General features: G+C 35.5%; 1 protein-coding gene and 1 non-coding gene across 10 annotated transcripts in view; both read right to left on the reverse strand.

The window, feature by feature from the left end:
- The window catches only part of Rabgap1l (RAB GTPase activating protein 1 like), a 460833-nt gene that overhangs the window by 78812 nt on the left and 358899 nt on the right, over positions 1 to 23122 (reverse strand). Inside the window, exons 1-2 of one of the 9 annotated variants that reach the window (XM_070034435.1) lie at positions 7494 to 7512; positions 4228 to 4437 (exon numbers count right to left, since the gene is read on the reverse strand). The exons of 5 other annotated variants lie outside the window; for them this stretch is intronic. In XM_070034435.1, coding sequence (XP_069890536.1) covers positions 4228 to 4338 — 111 coding nt within the window. In that variant the 5' untranslated portion in view covers positions 4339 to 4437; positions 7494 to 7512. Of the gene's footprint in view, positions 1 to 4227; positions 4641 to 6123; positions 6270 to 7493; positions 7582 to 23122 lie in introns of those variants that run through there. 3 more of the 9 variants (XM_070034434.1, XM_070034436.1, XM_070034433.1) reach the window with 3 other exon arrangements.
- On the reverse strand, positions 1161 to 1266 carry LOC138835870 (U6 spliceosomal RNA). Its single transcript, XR_011374759.1, has one exon. It is a non-coding gene; the product is annotated as a U6 spliceosomal RNA (small nuclear RNA).

The following is a 23122-nucleotide window of genomic DNA, read 5'->3' on the forward strand; positions in this document are numbered from 1 at the left end:
AATGTAGCATTTGTCACCTGTACTAATTGCTGAGGTAGGAGAATAGCTACAGCCTAGGAATTTTAGGATAGTCCAACACTTTAGTGAGACCTCTATCTCGAAGGAAAAAAAAAAAAAAACCTACCCACAAATATAACTGGAAACGTCAGCAAAGGTGGTAGACAGGAAAGTTAACTTGTCAAGAAGCCCTGACAGGAATCTTCAGAAATTCTTCTTAAATGCTTCTTATGTGAGCATTTCAAGTTAAATATAGAGATACTTTGTATGGCCTCAGCATGGTGTTGAACACCTGAATCCCAGCAATGAGAAGGCTGGGCAGGGGAATCTTGAGCTTGAGGCCAGCCTGGGCTATAGTTAAGCTCAAAACAGTGTAAAGCTACATGTTGAGACCCTGTCTCAAAAACATCTGTGTCTCTGCTGTCAGTAAACAACTTAAAAAAAAAAAACCTAAGGGGCTGGGAAGGTGGCTCAGTGGCAGAGCGCTTGCCTTGCATGCCAGAGGCCCTGGGTTCGATCCTCAGCACCACATAAGCAAAAAAGAAAAAAGCCGGAAGTGGCGCTGTGACTCAAGGGGTAGAGCACTAGCCTTGAGCTGAAGAGCTGAGGGACAGCGCCCAGGCCCAGAGTTCAAGCCCCAGGACCGGACCCAAAAAAAAAAAAAACCAAAAAAAAAAAAAAAAAAAAAAAAAAAAAAAAAAAAACCTAAGAAAAGTAATCTATTAAGTTTAAGGGAAGGCAGGAAATACTATGTCCAATGAAATACATTTCTTTTCTTTTTTCCCTGATATTACTGCTGTTGCTCTACCAGTTGAGCCATGCCCCAGCCTAGCTTTTTGCTTCTTAATTGACGATGGAGTCTCAGGGAATTTTCTGTCAGGGCTGGCTTTGAAGTGACACCCTCTGGACCTCAGCTTCCTGAGTAGCTAGAATTATAAGTATAAGCCACTGACACACAGCTTGAAGTACCTTTCTAAATGTTTTTGGAGTAATCCTGATTATCCTGAATCTTCACTGCACATGACAACTTTTATACTGCTACTAAAATTTTCAGTAAGTTATGCTAGTAGTGATTTCTTGCTTTTATTTGGTTTTCTTAGTAGATTCACTATTACTTCAGGAATTATTTTTTAAGGTCTGGATGTTATTTATTGATGATAGTTAAAAATATGGAATGCTTTGTGAATTTGTGTGTCATCCTTACACAGGAGCTATACTATTTTTCCCTGAATTGGTACTATTTATTATACTTGCTGCTGAAGTGAACAGTCTGGGTAATTTCTTATTTTTGTGGTATGGATGGCATGGAAAACATATGAAGTCATAATTGGATTTCCTTATCCTTTTTGCTCATCTGTGATGTAAAGAAAGCTCTGATTTTTCTTACATCCTCTTTCATTTTAAGGTCAATAGTATATAGTTATATTTTTCAAAGTGTGAATCAAGACATTTCTGAAGTTAACTTAGTGGTTCACAACTAGACTTCAAACAATTAAATAGAGTAAACAGCAAAACTAAAAATATATCGCAATAGTAAATATTGAAATAAATTATCCTTCAATCTTGTTTTTTCACTCTTTATTCTTCACTAAAGATATGAGAAAGTTAGAGCTACAGATACATAAATTCAGTTCCTACGTCTTACAAACACTGAGAATTTTACTACTCAAGGAATTAAAGTGCCTTCTACTATGAAACAAAGTCCAATTACAGAAATATATATATACACACATATATACATAATTAACCATGTACTTAGCTTCTAAACATCATCTAGAATAGTTAATATGAACTCAGAAAGTATTTCCTAAGTTAACAATAGTGTCATTTGCTTCACAGTGCAGCAATAACTCAGACTGAGAAGCTATTTACTTTATACTGTTAAAAAAAATCCAAGAGGGGCTGGGAAGGTGGCTCAGTGGTAGAGCGCTTGCCTTGCATGCCTGAGGCCCTGGGTTCGATTCCTCAGCACCACATAAGCAAAAAGAAAAAAGCCGGAAGTGGCGCTGTGGCTCAAGTGGTAGAGCGCTAGCCTTGAGCTAAAAGAGCTGAGGGACAGCGCCCAGGCCCAGAGTTCAGGCCCCACAACCGAACCCCCCCACAAAAAATATCCAAGAGTTTCTTTCACATGATTTAAAGGATTCTTCTCAAAGCAAAATTGAATATGGAACAAAAAAGTATATTTTGTCTTAGAACAATTTTATTAGAACTTTTCCAGATAAGCCAAAATCAGTTATCCCCAAGACTATTTTAAATTTCAAATCTGAAAAAGAAATCTAAATATTGTCAGAACATTGTGTAATATAATGTTTCAACACCTAGACTATTTTAAAGTTTGGTATACATATCAATATTTTAGAACCCTTTCATACCTTGAAGGCTTTCTATATTAATGACCAAATTCTATTATCCCACACTTACATGTATACTATATGCATACATTATCTACAAGTGATCACATTTCTTGGTAAGTGCATCATTCATGTGGTCATCATCTCTGTGTCTCCCTTGTTTTTCTCCCTTCCCACTCCTCCTTGGTTTCTTCCACCTAATTCTTTAAAACTGAACCTATCAAACATCTTCAAAACTGAGGTGACGGGCTGGAAAGGTGGCTCAATGGTAGAGCACTTGCCTTGCATGCATGAGGCCCTGGGTTCGATTCCTCAGCACCATAAAAGCAAAAAGAAAAAAGCCGGAAGTGGCGCTGTGGCTCAAGTGGTAGAGCGCTAGCCTTGAGCTGAAGAGCTGAGGGACAGCGCCCAGGCCCAGAGTTCAGGCCCCACGATCGGACCCCCGCCCCCCCAGAAAAACAAAAAAAACTGAGGTGAATATTATGAATACCTAGTGTTCTCATCATAATTCAATACTTATCAATAGTCATATGTCATCTATATCATCAATCCCTCTACTAGCATCCCTTGAGTCTTTGCACACATTCCATCCATAATTATTCAATATTTATTTCTAAACGATCACTTAAAAATAATCATGTTCTCACGCCTGTAATCCTAGCTACTCAGGAGGCTGAGATCTGAGGATCATGGTTCAAAGCCAACATGGGCAGGAAAGACCGTGAGACTCTTGTCTCTTATAAACCACCAGAAAACCAGAAGTGGTGTTGTAGCTCAAGCAGTAGAGCGCTTACCTTGAGCTGAAGAGTTAAGCGACAGTGCCCAAGCCCAGAGTTCAAGCCCCATGATGGACAATAAATAAATAAATAAAAATAAATAAATGAAATCATGTTATTGTAAAAAATTTAATAATTTCCTTAATAACATAAAATCACTAATTAGTGGTGAAATTTCTCCCTATCTTACAGATGTTTTATGGCTCAAATTATCAGCTAAACAGGTTTTCATCTAGTTGATATGTCTTTTAAGTCTTTACAAACTGATTTATGGGTTGACCTCTTGTTTTTTGTCATTGCAAGTTTTTGCTTGAAAAAAAAAATCCCAAACATGTGTCATATTGTTTTTCATGCTCCTGTGCCTTAAATAGAGAAACAGGGTTTCATACTGGTAAGGTTTGGCTGTTAGGATAAACCTTTTCATGCTGTTGCTGCAATTAGTTCTATTAAATATAATGAAGAAAAAGATATGACACTATGGTGGGGGGAGTTTGCTTAGAAGGTATAGATGGCTATCTTTAACTCATTAACCATCATACTGATGTTATATAGAGAGAAAAAATAGTTGGAAGAACTTTATTTTTCTAGTATGCTAGGACATGCACAAGAAGATTCAGAGAATGGTAAAAAGCCTTTTTACAAATATTAAATGTAAATTAAAATTATACTATAAGTTATTTCCAGAATAGTTCTTTCTGATAATAATTGAAAACCCTATACTTTTAAATGGCTCAATTCACAACGATGTTATCATTCACTGTTAGAAATAGTCTACTTCAAAGAGACTGAACTGTTATGTTTGGAAATGTAAATAGTTTCATCTAATAACCACATACACACAAACCAACAAAAGCTTGGGACAAAATGATATTCAGCACTATAAAAGTCCTTTCAATCATACTACATATGAAAATATTAGTCTAACATTTAAAATGTACTACTGATGTACAAGAGTCCTTAATTATGCAAGTAAGTCATTGAAAACCTGTGGAAGCCAATAGCAATCTTATTTTACTTCCAGGAAGCTTTGCTTCAACTGTTACAAGAGAATATCACATCAAAGAAGAAAACAATTCCAGTGTAGTGTGCAGGGCACCACCTACCATAGATTTGGGCTTGCTGATGGCCACCAGACTAGTAAGGAAGTCTTCATCGTGCAGCTGGCTGAAAACATGGGCATCATAGGCTACCATAATTGAGATTTCTTCCATCATCTTGCCAGCTGCTTTTCCACAGCAGCAGCTGCTCCTCCAGCTCCAGACCAGACTATCCAAGGAAAACTACTGCAGTTCAGTGCCAGTGCACACACCCACCTGCGTTGGAGGGGGTTGAGTGTCAAAAATCCAAAAAGAAAAATGTGAAAAAGCAGCTGCTACCACAGGCTTATCTATCCATTCACCCCAGTAGAAAACTAAGGGAGGTCTCTTATCTATTCAGGAAGTATATGCTATAAACATCTTCTGCATTCTTGACACAGCAGATGGAAAAATTCAGTTCTTTGGAACTCTTCTTTAAACTTCAAAAAATAGAAATAAAGAGAAGTTTCTTAACTTAGATATATCCTATTATCAAGCACCCCTAAAGTCAAAACATAAAAAGTTGATTTATGTTATGTTCTTGAGATTATAAATTTTTCTAATAGTACATTTTCTTACTTCAGTATTGTTACATGAAGATTCTTATTGGAGAAAGTGGATTTCCTTAATGATCTTAGAGCTTATTTTTTCATATTCTTAGAAAATGAACAGAAGACAACCATTTTAATTTCTCAGAATTTACAGAATTCTCAGTGAAGTTAATCTCCTGAAGTATGAAAAAAATTATTTTTTCCTCTTAGTATTTCTGTTAAAAAAGAAGTATCAAAATATAAAAAAATGAAATAATTCATTTGGGCCAATAATATCAAGTAGTAATCACTTCTCTTTCTCACACTAAAAAGACAAGTACCTTAAACAGAACTTTATGTTATTATTCTATAAACGATACAAGAGTCTTGCTTATAAACTGCCTCTCTGGATGAATGCTCTCTTCACCTTTTAAATTTAAGGCTGAAGGTTTCTTTTAGTTTTTCGATCAGCAGGCAAGAAATTGCTATAAACAATTTGCTGGTGCCCTACCTTCTGGAAGTGATTTAAAGGTACAATATGGCATGGTAAATAATAATCTATGTTTCAAGATAAAAAGTTTGGAAGCTGCCCACAAGTATCGTTTTTTCTCAGGCTGTCTGAATTGACAGGACATATTACGTATGCTAATTTTACTGAAAACAACCAAGTAAAATAAAATTCCTTAATGTTTCAATATTCCTAGAATGTCCTTTAACTAATACTGTTAACTCCAATATTTCTTTATTCAATATTCCAAATTCCCTGTTTTCTTTTTTGTATATAGCTAACACTACAGTACTATGAAATATGCTTTCTGTTTAGACCAGAAATCAATTTGGCAATGCATGTCTAAAATCAATAGAAACACAGCTGCTGGATGGAATTTTTAGTAAGTAGCAGGATTATGTTGTTTAAATTTGTTTGCTTTTCAGAAACTAAGTAAACAATACTCAGAATGATATGTATAGAATCTATTTTCTCATGTATTCCTAAATTATTTTCCATAGATTCACATGAGTGATTAACTAGTTAGTACCTTGTGAATTTAAATGTGATTAGGAGGCTTGTGCAACTTCTATAGTGTAGATTATAAGCCTTCCCACAGGGAAGGCAAGAAAACACCTATTGCTAATAAACAAGAATGTCTAATAGGCTTACTTTAAAAATGCAGTATTTTAAATAAATTCTCAAGATTAAGAAAGCTTAAGTTTGATCCTTGTTGACGCCAGTATTTTTATATCATTCCTCCCTCTACCATGAAGCTTTGGATTTAAAGAGTTATTGCATTAAAAACAATTCTACTACAATTTATTATTTCAAAGCTCACTACCCAAGTAAAAAGTAAATGATAATAGGAGTTAAAGCATTATAAGGCACACAGGCAGTTCATACCTTCAAGTTTCTTTTTATCTTTTAAAAGGTACTGTGAATTTCTTCAAATATTCACAAGCACCAGAAGATTTCAGATGCATTTTACAGAGCAAAAGACGTAAAAGCAATTCCTCTCGCTTTCATATTCTTCATTTGGTACACTGACTCAGTGCTTTCACACACTGCTATCTGAACAAGGTGCACTGACAAAGACACCTGTTGTGAGAGGTAAACTTCCCATAATGCTTTACTCCCTGCTGGCAACCACCCAGGGGCAAACAAGAATTATGACCACATTTGAGCAGCTGCCTATGTGCCCAGGGAGAGTATATTGAAGGGAACAATAAGTAATCTTGGTTAAGAACACTTTAACCCAAGAAAAAAAAGCACCAGTGAAAACAATGGCAAGCAGTACCTAGCTGCATATTAAACTCATAAAATCTTTAAGACCTAGGAATATAAGTACAAAAACATTTTTAGAAACATAACTTAGGACTAAAAAGTTTTACATTTACATAAAGAGAAGCTGGCAATTTCAAGCCTTTAGAGTTTTACCAAAGCTTAAATATTTTTAAAAGTTTCTGAGTTACTACCTTCAAATGACTATTCTAACTCACTGAAGTGACTAGAACTAATAGTTCATTTCACTAACATTTTACTTTTAAATCCAAGAGATCCTCTGTTTTAGCCATGTACATACATTTTCTTGAGCATTGTTTCATGTGCAATCTTAATTTTTTGTCATTTAAAAATACTTTTGAAGATATTTACTTTCAGAATCTAAGAGGGAAAAATTCAAAGTTTTTTCTTTTTATAACTAAATATTATGTAGTTCGAACAAAAAAGTATGTTCTTTGAAAACTGTTGATCTCTTTAAAAAATTGTATATGTGTTGACTTTTTCTTTGTTCCTAAATACCTTCTCTATAGCCTCAGAAATAACACCTACACCTCTTCAAACTTCAGCAGCTTTTGTACACTGTCTTGTTTACACTCCCTAGCAAGGAAGACATCCTTCCTATTCACCCCTGAACCTGGACTGAGACCCACTGATCTCTCAGAGTTGTTTACACCTGTGTTCCTGCAGTTCTCTATTTAACACCATGCAGCTGCATTGAAAGGATACACGCACGCACACGCACACACACACATACACACACACACACACACACACACACACACAAAATTACCTGAGATCAAGATCAACAGGGTAGAGTACGTGCACACACACACACACACACACACACACACACACACACACACACACACACACACACACACACACACACACACACACACACACACACACACACACACACACACACACAGAAAATTACCCGAGATCAAGATCAACAGGGTAGAGTGCAATACCCCTATATAGCCACAATTTACCGGAAGACTGTGTATTAAATGCATTTAGGCCTTCCCAGTAGCCAAATCGATGTCCCCAGCTGGAGCAGGAACTAGCTAGTCCTCTGTCCCAAGGCAAGTCATTTAACTTCCCTAGGTTTCAGTTTCCTCTTGGTCATGTAAATTGAGAAGGACAGACTTGATCAGTGGTTTTTCACCCATGTGACCTATTTCTTTCCACTTAATAGGTTGACTGGAGAATTGTGAATGTGAGAATCCCTTTTTAATCTGTATCAGAATAAAAATAAAGGGTAGCATTAGTTCTAGATAATAAGAAATAAAATTCTCCCAGATTGCTATGTGTCTCAAGAATGTATTCTACGTTTTCTACTTGACATTTCATTTTCTAATATCACCTTTTTACATGAGTATTCAAAGTATATGAAACTATACTTTTCATTACTTACATTATCATTTATAGTCTTTGTATTTAGAGGCCAAACTAGCTATAAAATAATGTTTTTAAAGCTTTTCTAGATCTTTTAAGATAAGGCAATTTTTATAAATAAAATGCATGTAATGATTTTGAAATGATTTTACTGAAAGAGTAACCTACTCCAGTTGGTAATTTTAGTCCAATCATCATCTTTCCTGGACTGTAGCGTGTAGCGTGTAGCGTGTAGCGTGTAGCGTGTGTGTGTGTGTGTGTGTGTGTGTGTGTGTGTGTGTGTTATTGGGCTTTGAACTCAAGTCTTCACACTTTCTAGTTAGGCATTCTACCTCCAAACCAGAAATGTTACTTCTTTAAACAAAAACATACTTGGTTTTGACTGGCTAAAACATACCCTGGTCTTCAGAAAGCATGTATTCTCAAGTGTCAAATTTACAAAGAGCTAAACATCAATCAAGAAAAGCCTATAGGTATAATTTGAGAATGAATTATGTCTTTATTTCTATGTATAATTATAATTTTTGATCAATAAAATTTTATAAGAAATACAAAAATTCTGAATGAGATTTGGACATTTTTCAATGTCTGTGTTCTCTTCAAATGCAAGAAAAGTAAAACAGTTTCACTGTGGGAACAATGTTTTGTTATCCACCAAAACAGCAAGCACATTAAAAAAATGATCTCATCTCATTAAAACAATTATTTCAGAGAGAGGATGTGAAGAAGCTCTCCGCACCTCTCAGCTTCATCTTGTTGAACATTTTCATCATGACAGCCATAAAATCAGGACCAGTTTGTACAAGGACAAAGCAACCAAGACAGAAATAAAACCTAGAGGGCAAAAATGGTCTCAGGCAGAACTCTGAAGAAAGTCTGCTTCTTCTCCTTGATGAGCCTTACCTAATCATTCAAGAGCATACTTGCAAGTAGTCCAAAATAACTTAATATAAATGTTCATTAAGTGTTCATGAATCACAAAATGCTCATAGGGTCAACACAGAAATAAGGAACTATAAGGAAGACAAATTCTAAGTACTTTTTTAATCACAGAGAACCAATATTTCAAGCAGGTTTTTAACTACACTTAAGAGTGTACATTATAGCTAGGTGCCAGTGGCTCATGCTTGTAATGCTAGCTACTCAGGAGGCTGAGATCTGAAGATCACAGTTCAAAGCCAGCCTGGGCATGAAAGTCCGTGAGACTTTTATCTCCAATAAACCACCAGAAAATCAGAAGTGACACTGTGGCTCAAGTGGTAAAGTGCTTGCCTTGAGCTGAAGAGCTTAGGGACAGCCCCAGGCCCAGAGTTCAAGCCCCACGACTGACAAAAAAAAAAGAAAAACAAAGTATACATTACAAAAAGTTGGGGCTCTAAATGAGAGAACAAAAGATGCAAGATATGAATGAGAAACTCTAGAAGTAACAACAGAAGAATGCTTTTCAGAATATTTTGCATTTTGGAACAAGTTAGTAACACCTACTCAGTTTTTACAATGAGAAAAGAACAAGTACAAAGATAAATGAAATCTTAGTTTTCTTTAAATTTGTGCAAAGGTAATGAAGAAAACCATTGTTGTAGTGCTGAATTCCAGCCATTCAAGTTATTATCTTTTCTATCAGTGCTACCTATTGGTTGGCAAATTTAAAACCTCAGAAAACATGGATTAAAAAAAATATCCACAACATTGAACTAAGAAAAGAAAATGAAGTGGGACAAATCTTGGCTCACTAAGTACATTAGATAGCTTCCTGCCTCATTTGCATTCGGACAAAGAAGATTTGTAATTCTAACCACTCAGCTTTTCACCTCAATTATAACATGAAAATACAAAACCAACATATTCAAATTGAAATTGGTCCTAGGCATTCACTTTTGATATCATACAAAATGAAGGTAATTTCAGACACATTCATAAACATGGGGGTGTTTCACTTTTACCCTTTGTAGTGTAAAAATGAAGTCTACTTACAAATAACTTCATCTTAATTTCTAAAACATTCCATGATTACTTAGGATATCTTGTTAACAATCAAACCAAAGCATTCCACAGGTAAAATTATATTCCCTTTTTCTCCTGATCAGAAGGTAAAGAGTGTTAGGGTTTAACTGAAGAGCTCACTCACTCTCAAGTTCTCGCAGCCTGGTTGACTCCATTTCCACTGGGTCCTTGGATATCGATATTAGATAATATAATATACAAGCAGATTAGACAGTCACCTGGCTACAGTCTTGCAGTTAAAATTTAATGAATTTGGCTGGGTGTGGTAGTACATGACTGTAATCTTAGCACTTGCAGGTGGAGGCAGGCACACCATGAGTTTGAGGCCAGCGTGGGCTAGATATTAAGTTCTAGACCAGCCTGAAATACAATTTTTTGAAAAAAGAATCCTCCAATTTCTAAAAGCTTATAATGGATATATGAGAGAGGACTACAGAATAATAAAATTTTATTGTAATAATATATTTTTATTAGAAATTATAGTAAACATATTATACATTTAATATTTAATATTTGTTATAAATATATACTAAATATTTTTAAGTTAATATATTATGCAATATTTAATTATAACATTTACTGTACATTTTATAATTATAATAGAAGCTAGGAGTCTAATACTCCCATATATCAGGCATGTAATAATTTTTGTGCATACCTATTTTAAAAAATACCAACAACACTAGTTGTGATGATACATGCCTGTAATGTAAATATTCAGGAGGCTGGGGCAGGACTGAGAGTTCAAGGCCTGCCTAGCAAGACACCATGTCAAAAGAACAACAAAAAAGCTAATATATTTAATCAGTAGTATGTCCTAGACACAGAATCTAACTTGATCTTTAGAATACATTAAATTATCTCTTTTATAGATAAGCTAACTAAAGTGTAAAGACTTTCTATGATTTAACCAAATTCTAATAGCTAAAAATAGAACTACTATGATTAAAAAAACAGGTATTTCTGGCTCCTGCATACATGCCTTTCACCGTTAAATGGTGACAAGAAAGGAAGTGTAGTGGTACACAGCTGAAGTTCAAACACTTGGGATATGGAGAGAAGGCGATCATGGGTCTGATACTGATAATGGGGTTGGGAAGCAATATCCAGTAACTTGCTGTCCTCACTAGCTTCTTGACTACAATGAAAACAGACCTGAATAAATTAACTCTTATTAAACTGAGCAACTGATACAGGAATAGGAAACAAAGAGAGCATTTGTTGTATGGTGATATTCATCTGTTGTAACCTGATCAACAAAAACATCATTACTATAGGTAATCATGTGGCAACAAATAATCTTTCTTTATAATTGCATTGCAAAGAGATTTTTCCACTGTTCATTTGTACCTTACAGTCAAAAGAAATATCCTATGAGGTAGTTTAGAGTAGCAGCTTATCCTGAAGCTTAGACCTGCCAGTATACTTGTGATCCGTCTCATTTTAAAGACCATAAGGAATTTGAATTGGGGGCAAATGGGGCAGAAGAGAAGTAAAACACATTTCACATTGGCCCCAAGGGAGCTTCAATTACTCTATCTCTTTTAGTACAACACCAGGGGCTGGTTTTATTATCCCCATTTCAAGGAAGAAATTATATGCCTTAGTAGTGAAGTAACTTAAGGCTACACCAGCAGTAAATTAGAGGTTTTGCAAAAACTGAAAAATGTGATTATAAAAGCTCAGGGATTCTTCCCCCGCTACTTTTACAACAGATTCATCATTCAATTCATTTCGTGTGTGTGTGTGTGTATGTGTGTGTGCACACGCGCGCGTGTATGTGTGTGTGCGCGTGTGTGTGTGTTGGTCCTGGAACTTGAACTCAGGGTCTGCTCACTGTCCCTAACCTTTTTTGCTCCAGACTAGCTAAGGCTCTATCACTTGAACCACAGTTCTACTTACAGCTTTTTCTGAGTAATTTATTGAAGATAAGAGTCTCATGAACTTTCCTGCCTGGGATGGCTTCAAACCTCAGATCTCTGCCTCCTGAGTAGGTAAGATTATGGATGTGAACCACCAGCACCTTGCTTTAATTCTCTTTTTAATAGTCCATTTCTTAAAACAGAAGCATTTAAATTTCCAAAGCTGTACTTTACATTTCTCTTCTTTTCACATTTTGCTATATTATATCATTTCTGTGCAAACATGAACTGAAAATACATGTTGTAATAATAGTGATATGTATAAGTATTTGCAAAAGAAAGACTGAGGCTAACTAACAATTTCCCTCCAAGTTACTAATGAGTTCAATACATAAATTAGTCTGTGCTATATAATATATATTTAAGTGGCATTCTTTTTTTTTTTTTTTTTGAGTCCGGTCGTGGGGCCTGAACCCTGGGCCTGGGCGCTGTCCCTCAGCTTTTCAGCTCAAGGCTAGCATTCTACCAGCCACAGTGCCACTTCCCGCTTTTTTTTTTTATGCTTATGTGGTGCTGAGGAATCAAACCCAGGGCCTCATGCATGCAAGGAAAGCGCTCTACCACTGAGCCACCTTCCCAGCCCGAAGTGCCATTCTTTGAATGTCTTGTCCCATGGTTTTTCAGTGATGTCAATAATTTGCTTTATGTTCACTTTCTTTAAGACTCATAGTAAATTGTTTGACTGGCTTGTAATAAAATAATAAAATATAAAAGTGGCCATAGTAGCACTGGCAATTCCAAGAGCATTCTAATTTCATTCATTGGAATGACAGTTTATTTTTATGTAAAATCTAAATTATTTCCTATAAGAACAAATACAGATGTAGGGGGAGGATAAAGAGGGGAAAAAGGGAAAATTATAAAGATTAAATGTTCAACATTAGCATATTGGCACATCTTTCTATTCACCCCCCGATTTCTTTTTTTTTTTTAATTTTATTTTATTTGTGAACATACTTGTACAGAGGGGCTACAATTACATGGGCAGGATAATGTGTACATTTCTTACCAAGCATTGCAGCCTCCTCCTTTGTTTACCCTTCACATCCCTTCCCAGCCTCCTCCCTCCCCCCACAATCCAATCATTCTCCTTCACCCCTTCCACCTCCCCCCCCCCCACCGACTTTGTAAAGCTCTTTTTGGACATGACAACTTGTACTTCTCATTGTTGCAACAGGTCCACCTGTATCCTTAAACAACTGGTTTTTCCCCATCTCCTCCACAAGTTATACTGACATCAAATATAGTGAAAGCAGGGGTTATACTGTGGGGGAGGGACATACAAAGCAACAAAGAGATACCTTATAAATGCATTAGAAACACATGCATGAAAAAAAAAACATTAAAATACATATCTAAGGGTTCATTTTCCTGACATCACATTATCTGACCTTTTCCGCTTGACTCATACATATACTAGGTATTGCAAATAAGGGAAACCATGGGACCTATGTTTCTTTGGGCCTGGTTTACTTCACTTAATATAATTTTTTCCAAGTTTTTCCATTTCCTAACAAATGGGGCAATGTCATTCTTTCTGATGGAGGCATAGAATTCCATTGTGTATATATACCACATTTTCTTGATCCATTCATCTACTGAGGGGCATCTGGGTTGGTTCCATATCTTAGCTATGGTAAATAATGCTGCAATAAACATAGTTGTGCTGGTAGCTTTAGTGTGGTCTTGTTTGTAAACATTTGGGTAAATGCCCAAAAGTGGGATTGCTGTCACCCCCCGATTTCTTAAAGACACGTATCTCTTAAAAAATCATTTTTGGCCAGTGCTGGTAGCTTATATCTATAATCTTGGCTACTCATGAGGCTGCCATCTAAGGATCGTGGTTCAAAGCTAATGTGGGTAGGAAAGTTCATGAGACTCTTATCTTTAATTAACTACCAAAAATCCAGAAGTAGAGCTGTGGCTAAAGTGATAAAGCTTTAGTCTTCAGCAAAAAAAAAGCTGAAGGATAGAACCCAGGTTCTGAGTTCAGCCACAATATCAAATTTTTAAAAAATCTTTTTTTTCTTAAATTATTTGGCATACATTGCTTACCCTTCCCTTCCTCCTCCTCTTCTTTCCTTAATTCCTTTTCTTTCTTTCCTTCCTCTCTCCCTCCATCTTTTCCTATCACAGTGCTGAGTATCTAATTCAGGAGCTAGGCAAATGCTAGGCAAGTGCTCTACCCCAGAACCACATCCTCAGCCCACATACTGCACTTTCATCAGTTAACTGACTATATACCTCTTTAAACTCAACTATGGCTAGTCTACATTGTTCTCTTCACATATGAACTGGCATGAATAAGGTGTGATCACAGCATATATAGTCTTATAAACTATATTTATAGACTATACTATAGAATGCGAACTAGTCTATTATTTCTAGTAACAGTAGCTATCAGTACAAAAATTTTGTTAGGCTAATATCTTATTTAAGATCTTCCATTTAAAAAACATACCTCTGATATATGTTGCAAAATATTACCCCAGGAGTGCTCCCTATAAAAGAAAATAAGCCATAAATTTACCCACAGCAGCTTTGTGCGATATAATTTTAAGGCAGCCATTTTGTAAAGGAGCCTCATTGTAAGTTCTCTTTGCAAGCACAGTTTCACTTTTACTCTTTCAGCCTTCCCTAATATTAAATATGTAAACTGTTTATACTCTTTAATATTCTTACTATTTCTGTATAAGTCATTGTCAGCTTTTATACATCGTAAAATATAAAGACAGCAATATACAAGTTTGCTCAAATTTTGTTTTTATTTCAGGGTAGTAAAATAGGAGAACAATAAAGAAAATAGGTCTGAGATTCAGATGATGATTGTTTTATTTCTGACAGAGTAGGAAGACCTGAAGCTTAATGAGGTAAACAGCAGCCAGTCTCAGTGATAGAAGACACTGCAACATGACAGCAGCACTCATCCTGTCTAACTACCCTCAGCTCAGATGAGTCTACTGAGGCACTTTTTGTTTTGGTCGGTTGTGGGGCTTGAACTCTGGGCGTGGGCACTGTCCCTCAGCTCTTCAGCTCAAGGCAAGCACTCTACCACTTGAGCCACAGTGCCACTTCTGGTTTTCTAGTGGTTTATTGGAGATAAAAGTCTCACAGACTTTCCTGACCAGGCTGGCTTTGAACTGCGATCCTTATTTCTCAGCCTCCTGAGTAGCTAGGATTACAGGTGTGAGCCACTGGCACCCAGCCCTGAGGCACTTCTTGAACAAATAACCCAAAATAAAACTGTTAGAAGTAATATCAATTGCCTCAATTAAACATCTAAGTAATACCCTCTTCTAATACCTTAGTATATACATTTTTTTTTAAAAAGTACCTGAGCATTAAAGAGCCAATATTACAGCATTTTATATCCCATGAATGAGATGTTTCATTATTTAGCATAGGGTACTCTGTTAGAAAAGAAGAGCAGATGATGAACAGAGCAATGTTGCTGAGATACTGAAGGAAACAGAGACATGTTCATGTTTTATGTACTGTTTTTCTTTTTTGCCACACACAACCTATGCTAACTACAAAAATGCAGAAATCAGAATTCAAAATGAAATGGCTTCCTCTTGGTTTAAACCATCAATACACATATACACATTTTCAATACATTAAACCCTGATGCCTTTACAAAGAATAGACCTATTAGTTATTTAGGCAGTTGCTAAGCAATGTCTCTTCTGAAGGGCTGAAGTGCATGAAATTAACAGGCTTCCAGAAAAGATAAGTTGAATGAAAAATCAAGTTCTGCAGAAAGGAAAAAAGCATCAATTTCCTAATTAGACTATACAAATTTTAGTGGCTTTAGCAATAGCAGTTAAGTATTTGGTTTTCCACTAGTACTAGGAGATGGAACTTTCACACATTAATATTTTAATTTCATTGAAATGGTGATTATTACACCTCTGTACTCAAAAAGCCTAATTAATCAGAATACTACAAATGAAATCAGATCTAATTACTACTACTAACCATGATACCCACACATCTCTTTCTCTAACAGTATTTTCCTCAAAGATCCAGTTTCAGGATGACCTGGTTTGTCCTTTAAAAGATCTTACTGAAACATGAAATTATAAGGCTAATAAGGCTAGTGCTTTATAATGCTATTTACAAACCACTAGGTCTCTAATCTTGACAAAGGCATTAAGAATACACAATGGGAAAATAAAAGACAGACCTGGTCTCTACAGTAAATGGTACTGGGGAAACTAAATCTTCATGTATAAAAAAATAAAACCATACGATTAACTGTACCAAAACAAAAATTAAATTGAAATGGATTAAAGACTTATTAAATGTAGGATGAAGTTCTGAAAGGAAACATAGGGGAGAGGAGAGCTGATTCACTCCTTCCCCCATGATGACACAGAGCAAAAGTTAATAGGTGGAGTATATTAAATGAAAAAGCTCTGCATAGCAAAAGAAGCAATTAACTGAATGAAAAGGATACTAGGGAATGGGAGAAAATATTTGCAAGTCATATTGTCTATCTGAATAATCAAAATATATAAGAAAGTCATAGGATAATAGTAAGCAAGCAAAGAAAATAATCAAAGGACTCAAATAACCATTTTCTCAAAGAAGACTCAATATTACTAGTCATCAAAGAAATGCAAGTCAAAACCAGAGTAGAATGATGACTGCCAAATTCCGAAGGTAGTTACTAGTCAACTGACACAAATTTCCAGTTTTAGTTTGTCCATGTTATGAGAACAGCATGATGAGTATAACTAGTACTGTACTACTGTATTTTGAAATCTGCTAGGAGAGCAAATCCTAAGTGCTTTTAACACATGTACTTTTTTTTCTCTTTCTTAAGATAGGGTCTCTGTATATAGGTCAGGATTGACTGAAATTTACTATGTAGCCCAGGCTACAATTCCTGATTCTCCTACCTCTCTTACCTCAGGCTTATGAGTGCTATCATTGCAAGCATATACCATTATTAGGTTGGGCACTTGGTCATGCTCTACTCTCTCTCTCTTTACTGTTATTATTATTTTTAATCTATACTAAACAAAACCATGCAGAAGTTATTGAATCCAGCTTTAACAAATGAGTCAAAGAAAAGAACCTACATTTGTGATGAATATAATGGAGGAGAAAATTATGTCTAGGTTGTAATCTTGTAACCAGAATTTATATTATTTTTGCAACCAGTATTCCAGGTGAGCTTAGATAGCAGCTTCTTATTTTATTTTAAAACAGCAGAATCAGGCTAAATGATAGGTCAAGTCTAATTTGATTTGACTCTTACTGCTATGTAAGAACTATCATTTGTGACATAATTAATCAATCTCCTACCTTCTTTCCTGTTTTATTTTTATGTGTATGTAAATGGAGAGGAAGAGGTCCAGGCACAAGCTAGGCAAGCATAGTACCACCACTGAGCTACATCCTTAGCCCTATTTAATCTTTAAACATGCTCAGATGGGATACAGAGCCATATAATAGGATACTTTGCTCTTATATTATAATATGTAAATATATTAAAATAATTAATAATTATCAGGATAAACTCAGAACTTCATTATGAACTTCTTCTTATCTATGAAAAAGTAAAATACCATACCTCAGGCATGTCATTTCTTAAGAAATATCATTTTAATAAATGATGTACATAAAGATATGGCATTTTAATGACTTTTATTTTTTCTTTATGACCTATCAGAATTTTTATCAACAGGATGTAACAATAAGACAAAATTTCAAATATAATGAAAATATTGTATGAACTGCACATAACACACACACAAACATATATACAATAAGTATCATTAAACCTCAGTCTGTTTTCTTTCTTTTCAAAAGCCTTACTACATTGAACAATTTTCTAATTCTCAAGAGCTTGTATCTTTGCTTAGCAGGTACAGAAAATAAAGGCCACAGATGTGGAATACTTGCTTCAGGATTCTCTAAAATCACAGGTGGAATTTGGACTCATTTAGAGTCCCCATGAGGTCCTCTAACTCAGTCATTTCCATCACAGGCCCTAATCACAGAGCTGTTCGGTGGTAAAATTCAGATGGGAATCAGCCCTTGTGACTCTTAAGTAACAGCTCTAAGGGAAGCAAAAGCACAACTTGACTAAGGCCTAAAGGACACAGTTTATTCCTAATGTTCCAAAGCTAAACCCTAGGAGCTAAATAAGGTGGGAAAAGTTTTTCTGGAGGTTTTCAGACTAAAGGTATCAGAGTATCTACAAAGCTGCCTTGGTTCTTACTTGCTATAGATCCCAGGACATAGATCCAGAAATGGATCTATGAACTAGTCCCAATGGTAAGTTTCTCTCCCTATACTTAAAATGAAATCAGGCTTCCCTGTAAAACATGACTTTCTATGATAGTACAGGAAAGGAAAAGGGATTATTTTAAAAAACATTTAAAATTTAAAAGAGGAAAAGCACTTACTTTCAGTCTACTGTAGCTATAATTCTTTTTAAGTTAGTAAGCTTTATTTCAAATTCACTGGTACAATCTGTAAGAAGATCACTCATTTCCTGGCTGTTTAGGTCAGGTAAGGCTTCCTCTCCTAGTTTTTTCAGAATCACAGCATACATCTATGATATTCTGTAATCTTAACACATATGTTATAAGAAACCTGGAAGTTTGTTGTTTGTTTTGCTGACAAATAATTCATTTATGAAATAAAAATTTTAAAAAACATGAGGCCAATGGTATTAATGTGACAAAACCAAGATTTCTGTATTTAAGAGGCAGAAATCTGTTAAATAAGCTCACTGTGCCATCTGTTTACAATACTAATAGATGTGCTGCAGATGTATTTGCATTGGATTTACCACAGACAATCTACTACATGACCTTTGGTACAGTCTCGGGGTCTCATTTCCACACATTTATTTTTTGTGACTATATTGTGCAGCAGCACACCAGACACATCTGTGATTGTCAGAACACAAGTTAAATCTATACTTAGTGTAGAAGTATTATTTAGAAGAGAGCCATGCCTGGAAAACAAATCCTCAACATGAAAGAGCACCAAGCATGACTTCAGGGTTAACTTTCTTCTGAACCAGTAGCACAAGATAAAACTCACTCAGTAAAAGATGTAGTTTAACTATGTAAAAAGATTACTAGTCTTCAATAAAACAAGCCTGCTTTCTTTTGAGTAGCATTCTTATCATATGATGCAAGTTATTACTTTTCTATAACTTAAGTACTAATCAGTGATAAGGCCACTTATGTTTTGGCACACAGCTTTGCTACTCTAAAAGCCTCAACTTACAACAGAATTATCAAAAATATAATAGCATTCCTTTCAGAAATACCTTATTTTAAGCAAAACATTTATTTTCACTTGTTAAAAAAATAACCAAGTTCTGTTAAAAGTGATCAATAGTTTTTTCTAAACAAGTTGATTATCAAAATACAATAGAAACCTGGCTCACACCTATAATCCTAGCTACTTAGGAGGCTGAAATCGAGGTTCCCAATAGGTGGGCTTTCTATTGATCTTGCTAGCTATGTCCTTTGCTGTGCAGAAGCTCTGCAGTTTAGTGCAATCCCATTTGTCCAAACTTTCTTTGATTTATTGTGTTTCTGGGTCTTTATTAAGAAAATTTCGGCTTGTGCCAAAGAGCCCTAGAGTTTCTCCTATTCCTTCCTGTAATGTTTTAAGGGTGTCTGTTTTTACTTAAAGGTCTTTGATCCATTTGGACTCAAGACACAACTGTTTCTGTTGTGAAGTTTTCCATTCAGAGCTTGAAGTAATGGAAACCACAGGAGTGATTCCTACTTGTCAACCCTATGCTCTTTGTAGACCCCAACAGGTGTTTTCTGGGTTTCTCAGGGTTAAGTAAGTTCTAGTATGGAAACTTAAAAGATAAACTATTTTTACTTAGAACAAAGTTAAGAAAATTCTAGAAAACCTAAAGTAGTGAAAAAATACTGTCATTTGCTTATACTGTAATGATCAGAAATTTCTGTAATAACAATTTACAGTCTAGGTAATTGGAGAAGAATTTTAAAAGGTAAGGGCTTATTCCGTAAGATACTCTTAAGATAGAGTATTGTTTTATAATATAGACTGGCCAGAAATTTGCTATCTACCTAGAATAGCTTTGTACTCCCATCTTCTTTACCTCCTGAGTTTTATGATTATAGGTGTGTACACACTATACCACACTCATTGAGAAAGGCAGGTTTTTAAAAATGTAGTTCCTTGAAATCCTTTAGTGGCTCCAAGGCTATTTTATACTATCTCTTTCTCTCTCATATGTACTGGAAATCCTATTCTTGTTTCTGAGTTGTATTTCTCTCTCCCTTCAGGTCAATTTGGTCTGCCTGGAAAAAAATATATGTATATAATTTGTATTGGTCCTCGGGCATGGAGGCTGTCCCTGATTTTTTTTTTTTTTTTGGCTCAAGGCTATCACTTAAGCCACTTATCCACTTCTGGCTTTTTGGTAGTTTACTGAAGATAAGGATCTCTTGGATTTGTCTGCCTGGGCTGGCTTTGAACCATGATCCTCAGATTTTAGCCTCCCCAGTAGCTAGGGTTACAGGCATGAGAAACTGGCACCCAGGTGAAAATATATTTTTTTTACCAGCTTTATTAAAACCTTAACTTTAAATTTTAAGTTAACATGAAAATTAAACACTTAAGACAAAACAATAATGGAATCATATAGTATGCTCAGCAGGGTTTGCTATGTACAGTACTCTTTCTTTGGTGAGGCACACTAAGAGGAATACTGGAGAAATTCTTAATCTAGTGAGGCAGAATCAAAGAATATTATTCTTAAGCGCCTCTCTCCCCTCATATACAAACTAGTTTCCTCAATGCCAAATTGTATTGTTAGCATTGTCTACCTTTCACTGGACATTCTCTATATCATATCACCTTTCTTAAACAACTGAAAGTATGTGTATATTGCTTTTTCCTCTTAAAAGTGTCACCTTCTTGAGGTGAGCACAATAAAACTACTATTGTTTATTAGTCCACATTGGAGTTATAGAACAAACAAGAGAAGTTGAACTCAAAGAACTATTAATGAAAAACTGATCACAAGTATTTCTGTGTAAATGTGAGAGAAAGTGTGTGTGTGTGTGTGTGAGAGAGAGAGAGAGAGAGAGAGATAGAGAGAGAGAGAGAGAGAGAGAGAGATTGTATATGAGACAGAGAGTTTGTGTATGAGAGAGAGACAGGCAGAGATAGAAAGAGAGAGGTTAGAATGGCAGGATAGGTGACAATTACTGTAAGGTTTCACATGAAAATAGAATAAAAAAAGCAAATCCTTTGGCTAGGTCTTAAAGGAACTTATTGAAATCAGTTTAACCAGTTTAACCACCTGAAAAGTACAGGCAATTTCCAATTGCCCAGGATTAGATAGTTAAGCAATGGCATAGTTAGTTCCTTATTCCCTTGGCAGCAATAATATGCTGACCATTGTCTTCCTATATAGAAATTAACTAAAATATTTGTATTCTTTCCCCACCAATACACATAAAACACACACATTAAAAAATTCATGACTTAGCTTCTACTTATTAATCACAATTATACATAGCTTCTTCTGACTTAAGACATCTTTGTCTGACTTTATTCTTGTTAAGCATTTGATTTCAATTCCTATCAATCCTACCTTAGATTTTAAATTTCCTAAGAAAGCATATGATTAGTCTACTGTATAGGTATCATCAGTTAAAGAAGCACTTGTAGGGCTGGGAAAGTGGCTCAGTGGTAGAGTGCTTGCCTTGCATGCATGAGGCCCTGGGTTCGATTCCTCAGCACCACATAAGCAAGCAGGAAAAAAAAAGCTGGAAGTGGCTCTGTGGCTCAAGTGGTAGAGTGCTAGCCTTGAGCTGAAGAGCTGAGGGACAGTGCCCAGGCCCAGAGTTCACGCCCACGACTGGACTCAAAAAAAAAAAAAAAAAAAAAAAAGAAGCACTTGTATAAAGGCTATCTGTTAGGCCAGCCTTCAAATAGCCTGGTTAAATGTTTACTAAGATATGACTAGGACAGAGTGTTCAACAGTACAGAACATGACTAACTGTACATAGTTTCATAGAAAGGAGGTGGAATCCCTCAGAAGGGGCCTTCATGTGTACAGATTCTCCTAGGTTTTTCTTACCTAATGTATTAGTTAAGTTTTCCTCAATTTTGATGTCCAATATCATGCTAATTTTACCCATGTCTACTGTTACCAAGAGCACTGTAAAATAGATTGCTTATTTTAATACAACTGAGGAATTTCTTCTTGTTTAAATGTAATGACAACCAAAATAAATAGCCATAAATGGCATTGCAAAAGAAATGTAAGAATTGTGCATATCCAGCTAGAAATTCTCGAAAACAGCTATATCAAACAGTTCCATCTGCTATTTCATTAAGAGTTTAAAGTGATTAATATATCTACTTTATAAAGGGATCATCCATTTATAGGAATAAAGCCTTAGGGAGTTTAGGAAAAATTAAACCTTACTGATAATTAATTACATTTTTGCCACCTAAGACCGCATAGACAAAGTCTTTTTTTTAAAGCACTTATAACAATTTAGAACTGAATTTAGGTTGGCTCATAATCCATATGAAACTAAGTTTTATTAGCAACTTATAGAATAAGAAAAAAATCAGACATCAACAGCTCCATCATTCAAGGGAAGAGGTACACTAGATTCAGAGGTTAAACTCCTACCACTTAAGGCTTTCAATCAGGGCACAGCTGTACACCTCAGCCTGGCCTACCACCTGTACGCGTTGCTCAGTGCTTTAGTGATTATGGCATCTGTGTCACTGGGCCTAGCCATATGTCACTGGGATTAAAGAGGAGGATTTTCCTCAGGCCAGAATATGATCCTCTAATGTGTTTGTGAGTCATACACCCAATGGTTCCTATGTGAAATATTCTTAATTCTTACAAAATTATAAACTCTGCCAACGCTAATGATAACCTGATTTTTTTAGAGCACACAAGTTAAAGAAAATATTCTTCAAACAAAAAGGATATACAGGTAAGATCCTTATATAACAAACATTATAAAATCAAAAAAGTTTCAATTGCCAAATAGTGGCCAGTATGTTATGGGCATATTACTGGTGTAGTTAAAGAAATTCCCTTTAATGACTATCCAGAAAATATACTCTACAATAAGTACTTTTCTGAATAACCTGACCCATACCATATTACTTGCAGAATTCGTCATATTTTCATCTAAGGAGTGAGTAAAAGAACACTGAACAAAAACCAGGGCGCCCGTGGCTCACGCCTGTAATCTTAGCTACTTAGGAGGCAGAGATCTGAGGATTGTGGTTCGAAGCCAGCCCAG

Source organism: Dipodomys merriami, unplaced genomic scaffold, assembly GCF_024711535.1.
Source record: "Dipodomys merriami isolate MVZ:Mamm:240054 unplaced genomic scaffold, mDipMer1.0.p SCAF_24, whole genome shotgun sequence".
Lineage (NCBI taxonomy): Eukaryota > Metazoa > Chordata > Mammalia > Rodentia > Heteromyidae > Dipodomys > Dipodomys merriami.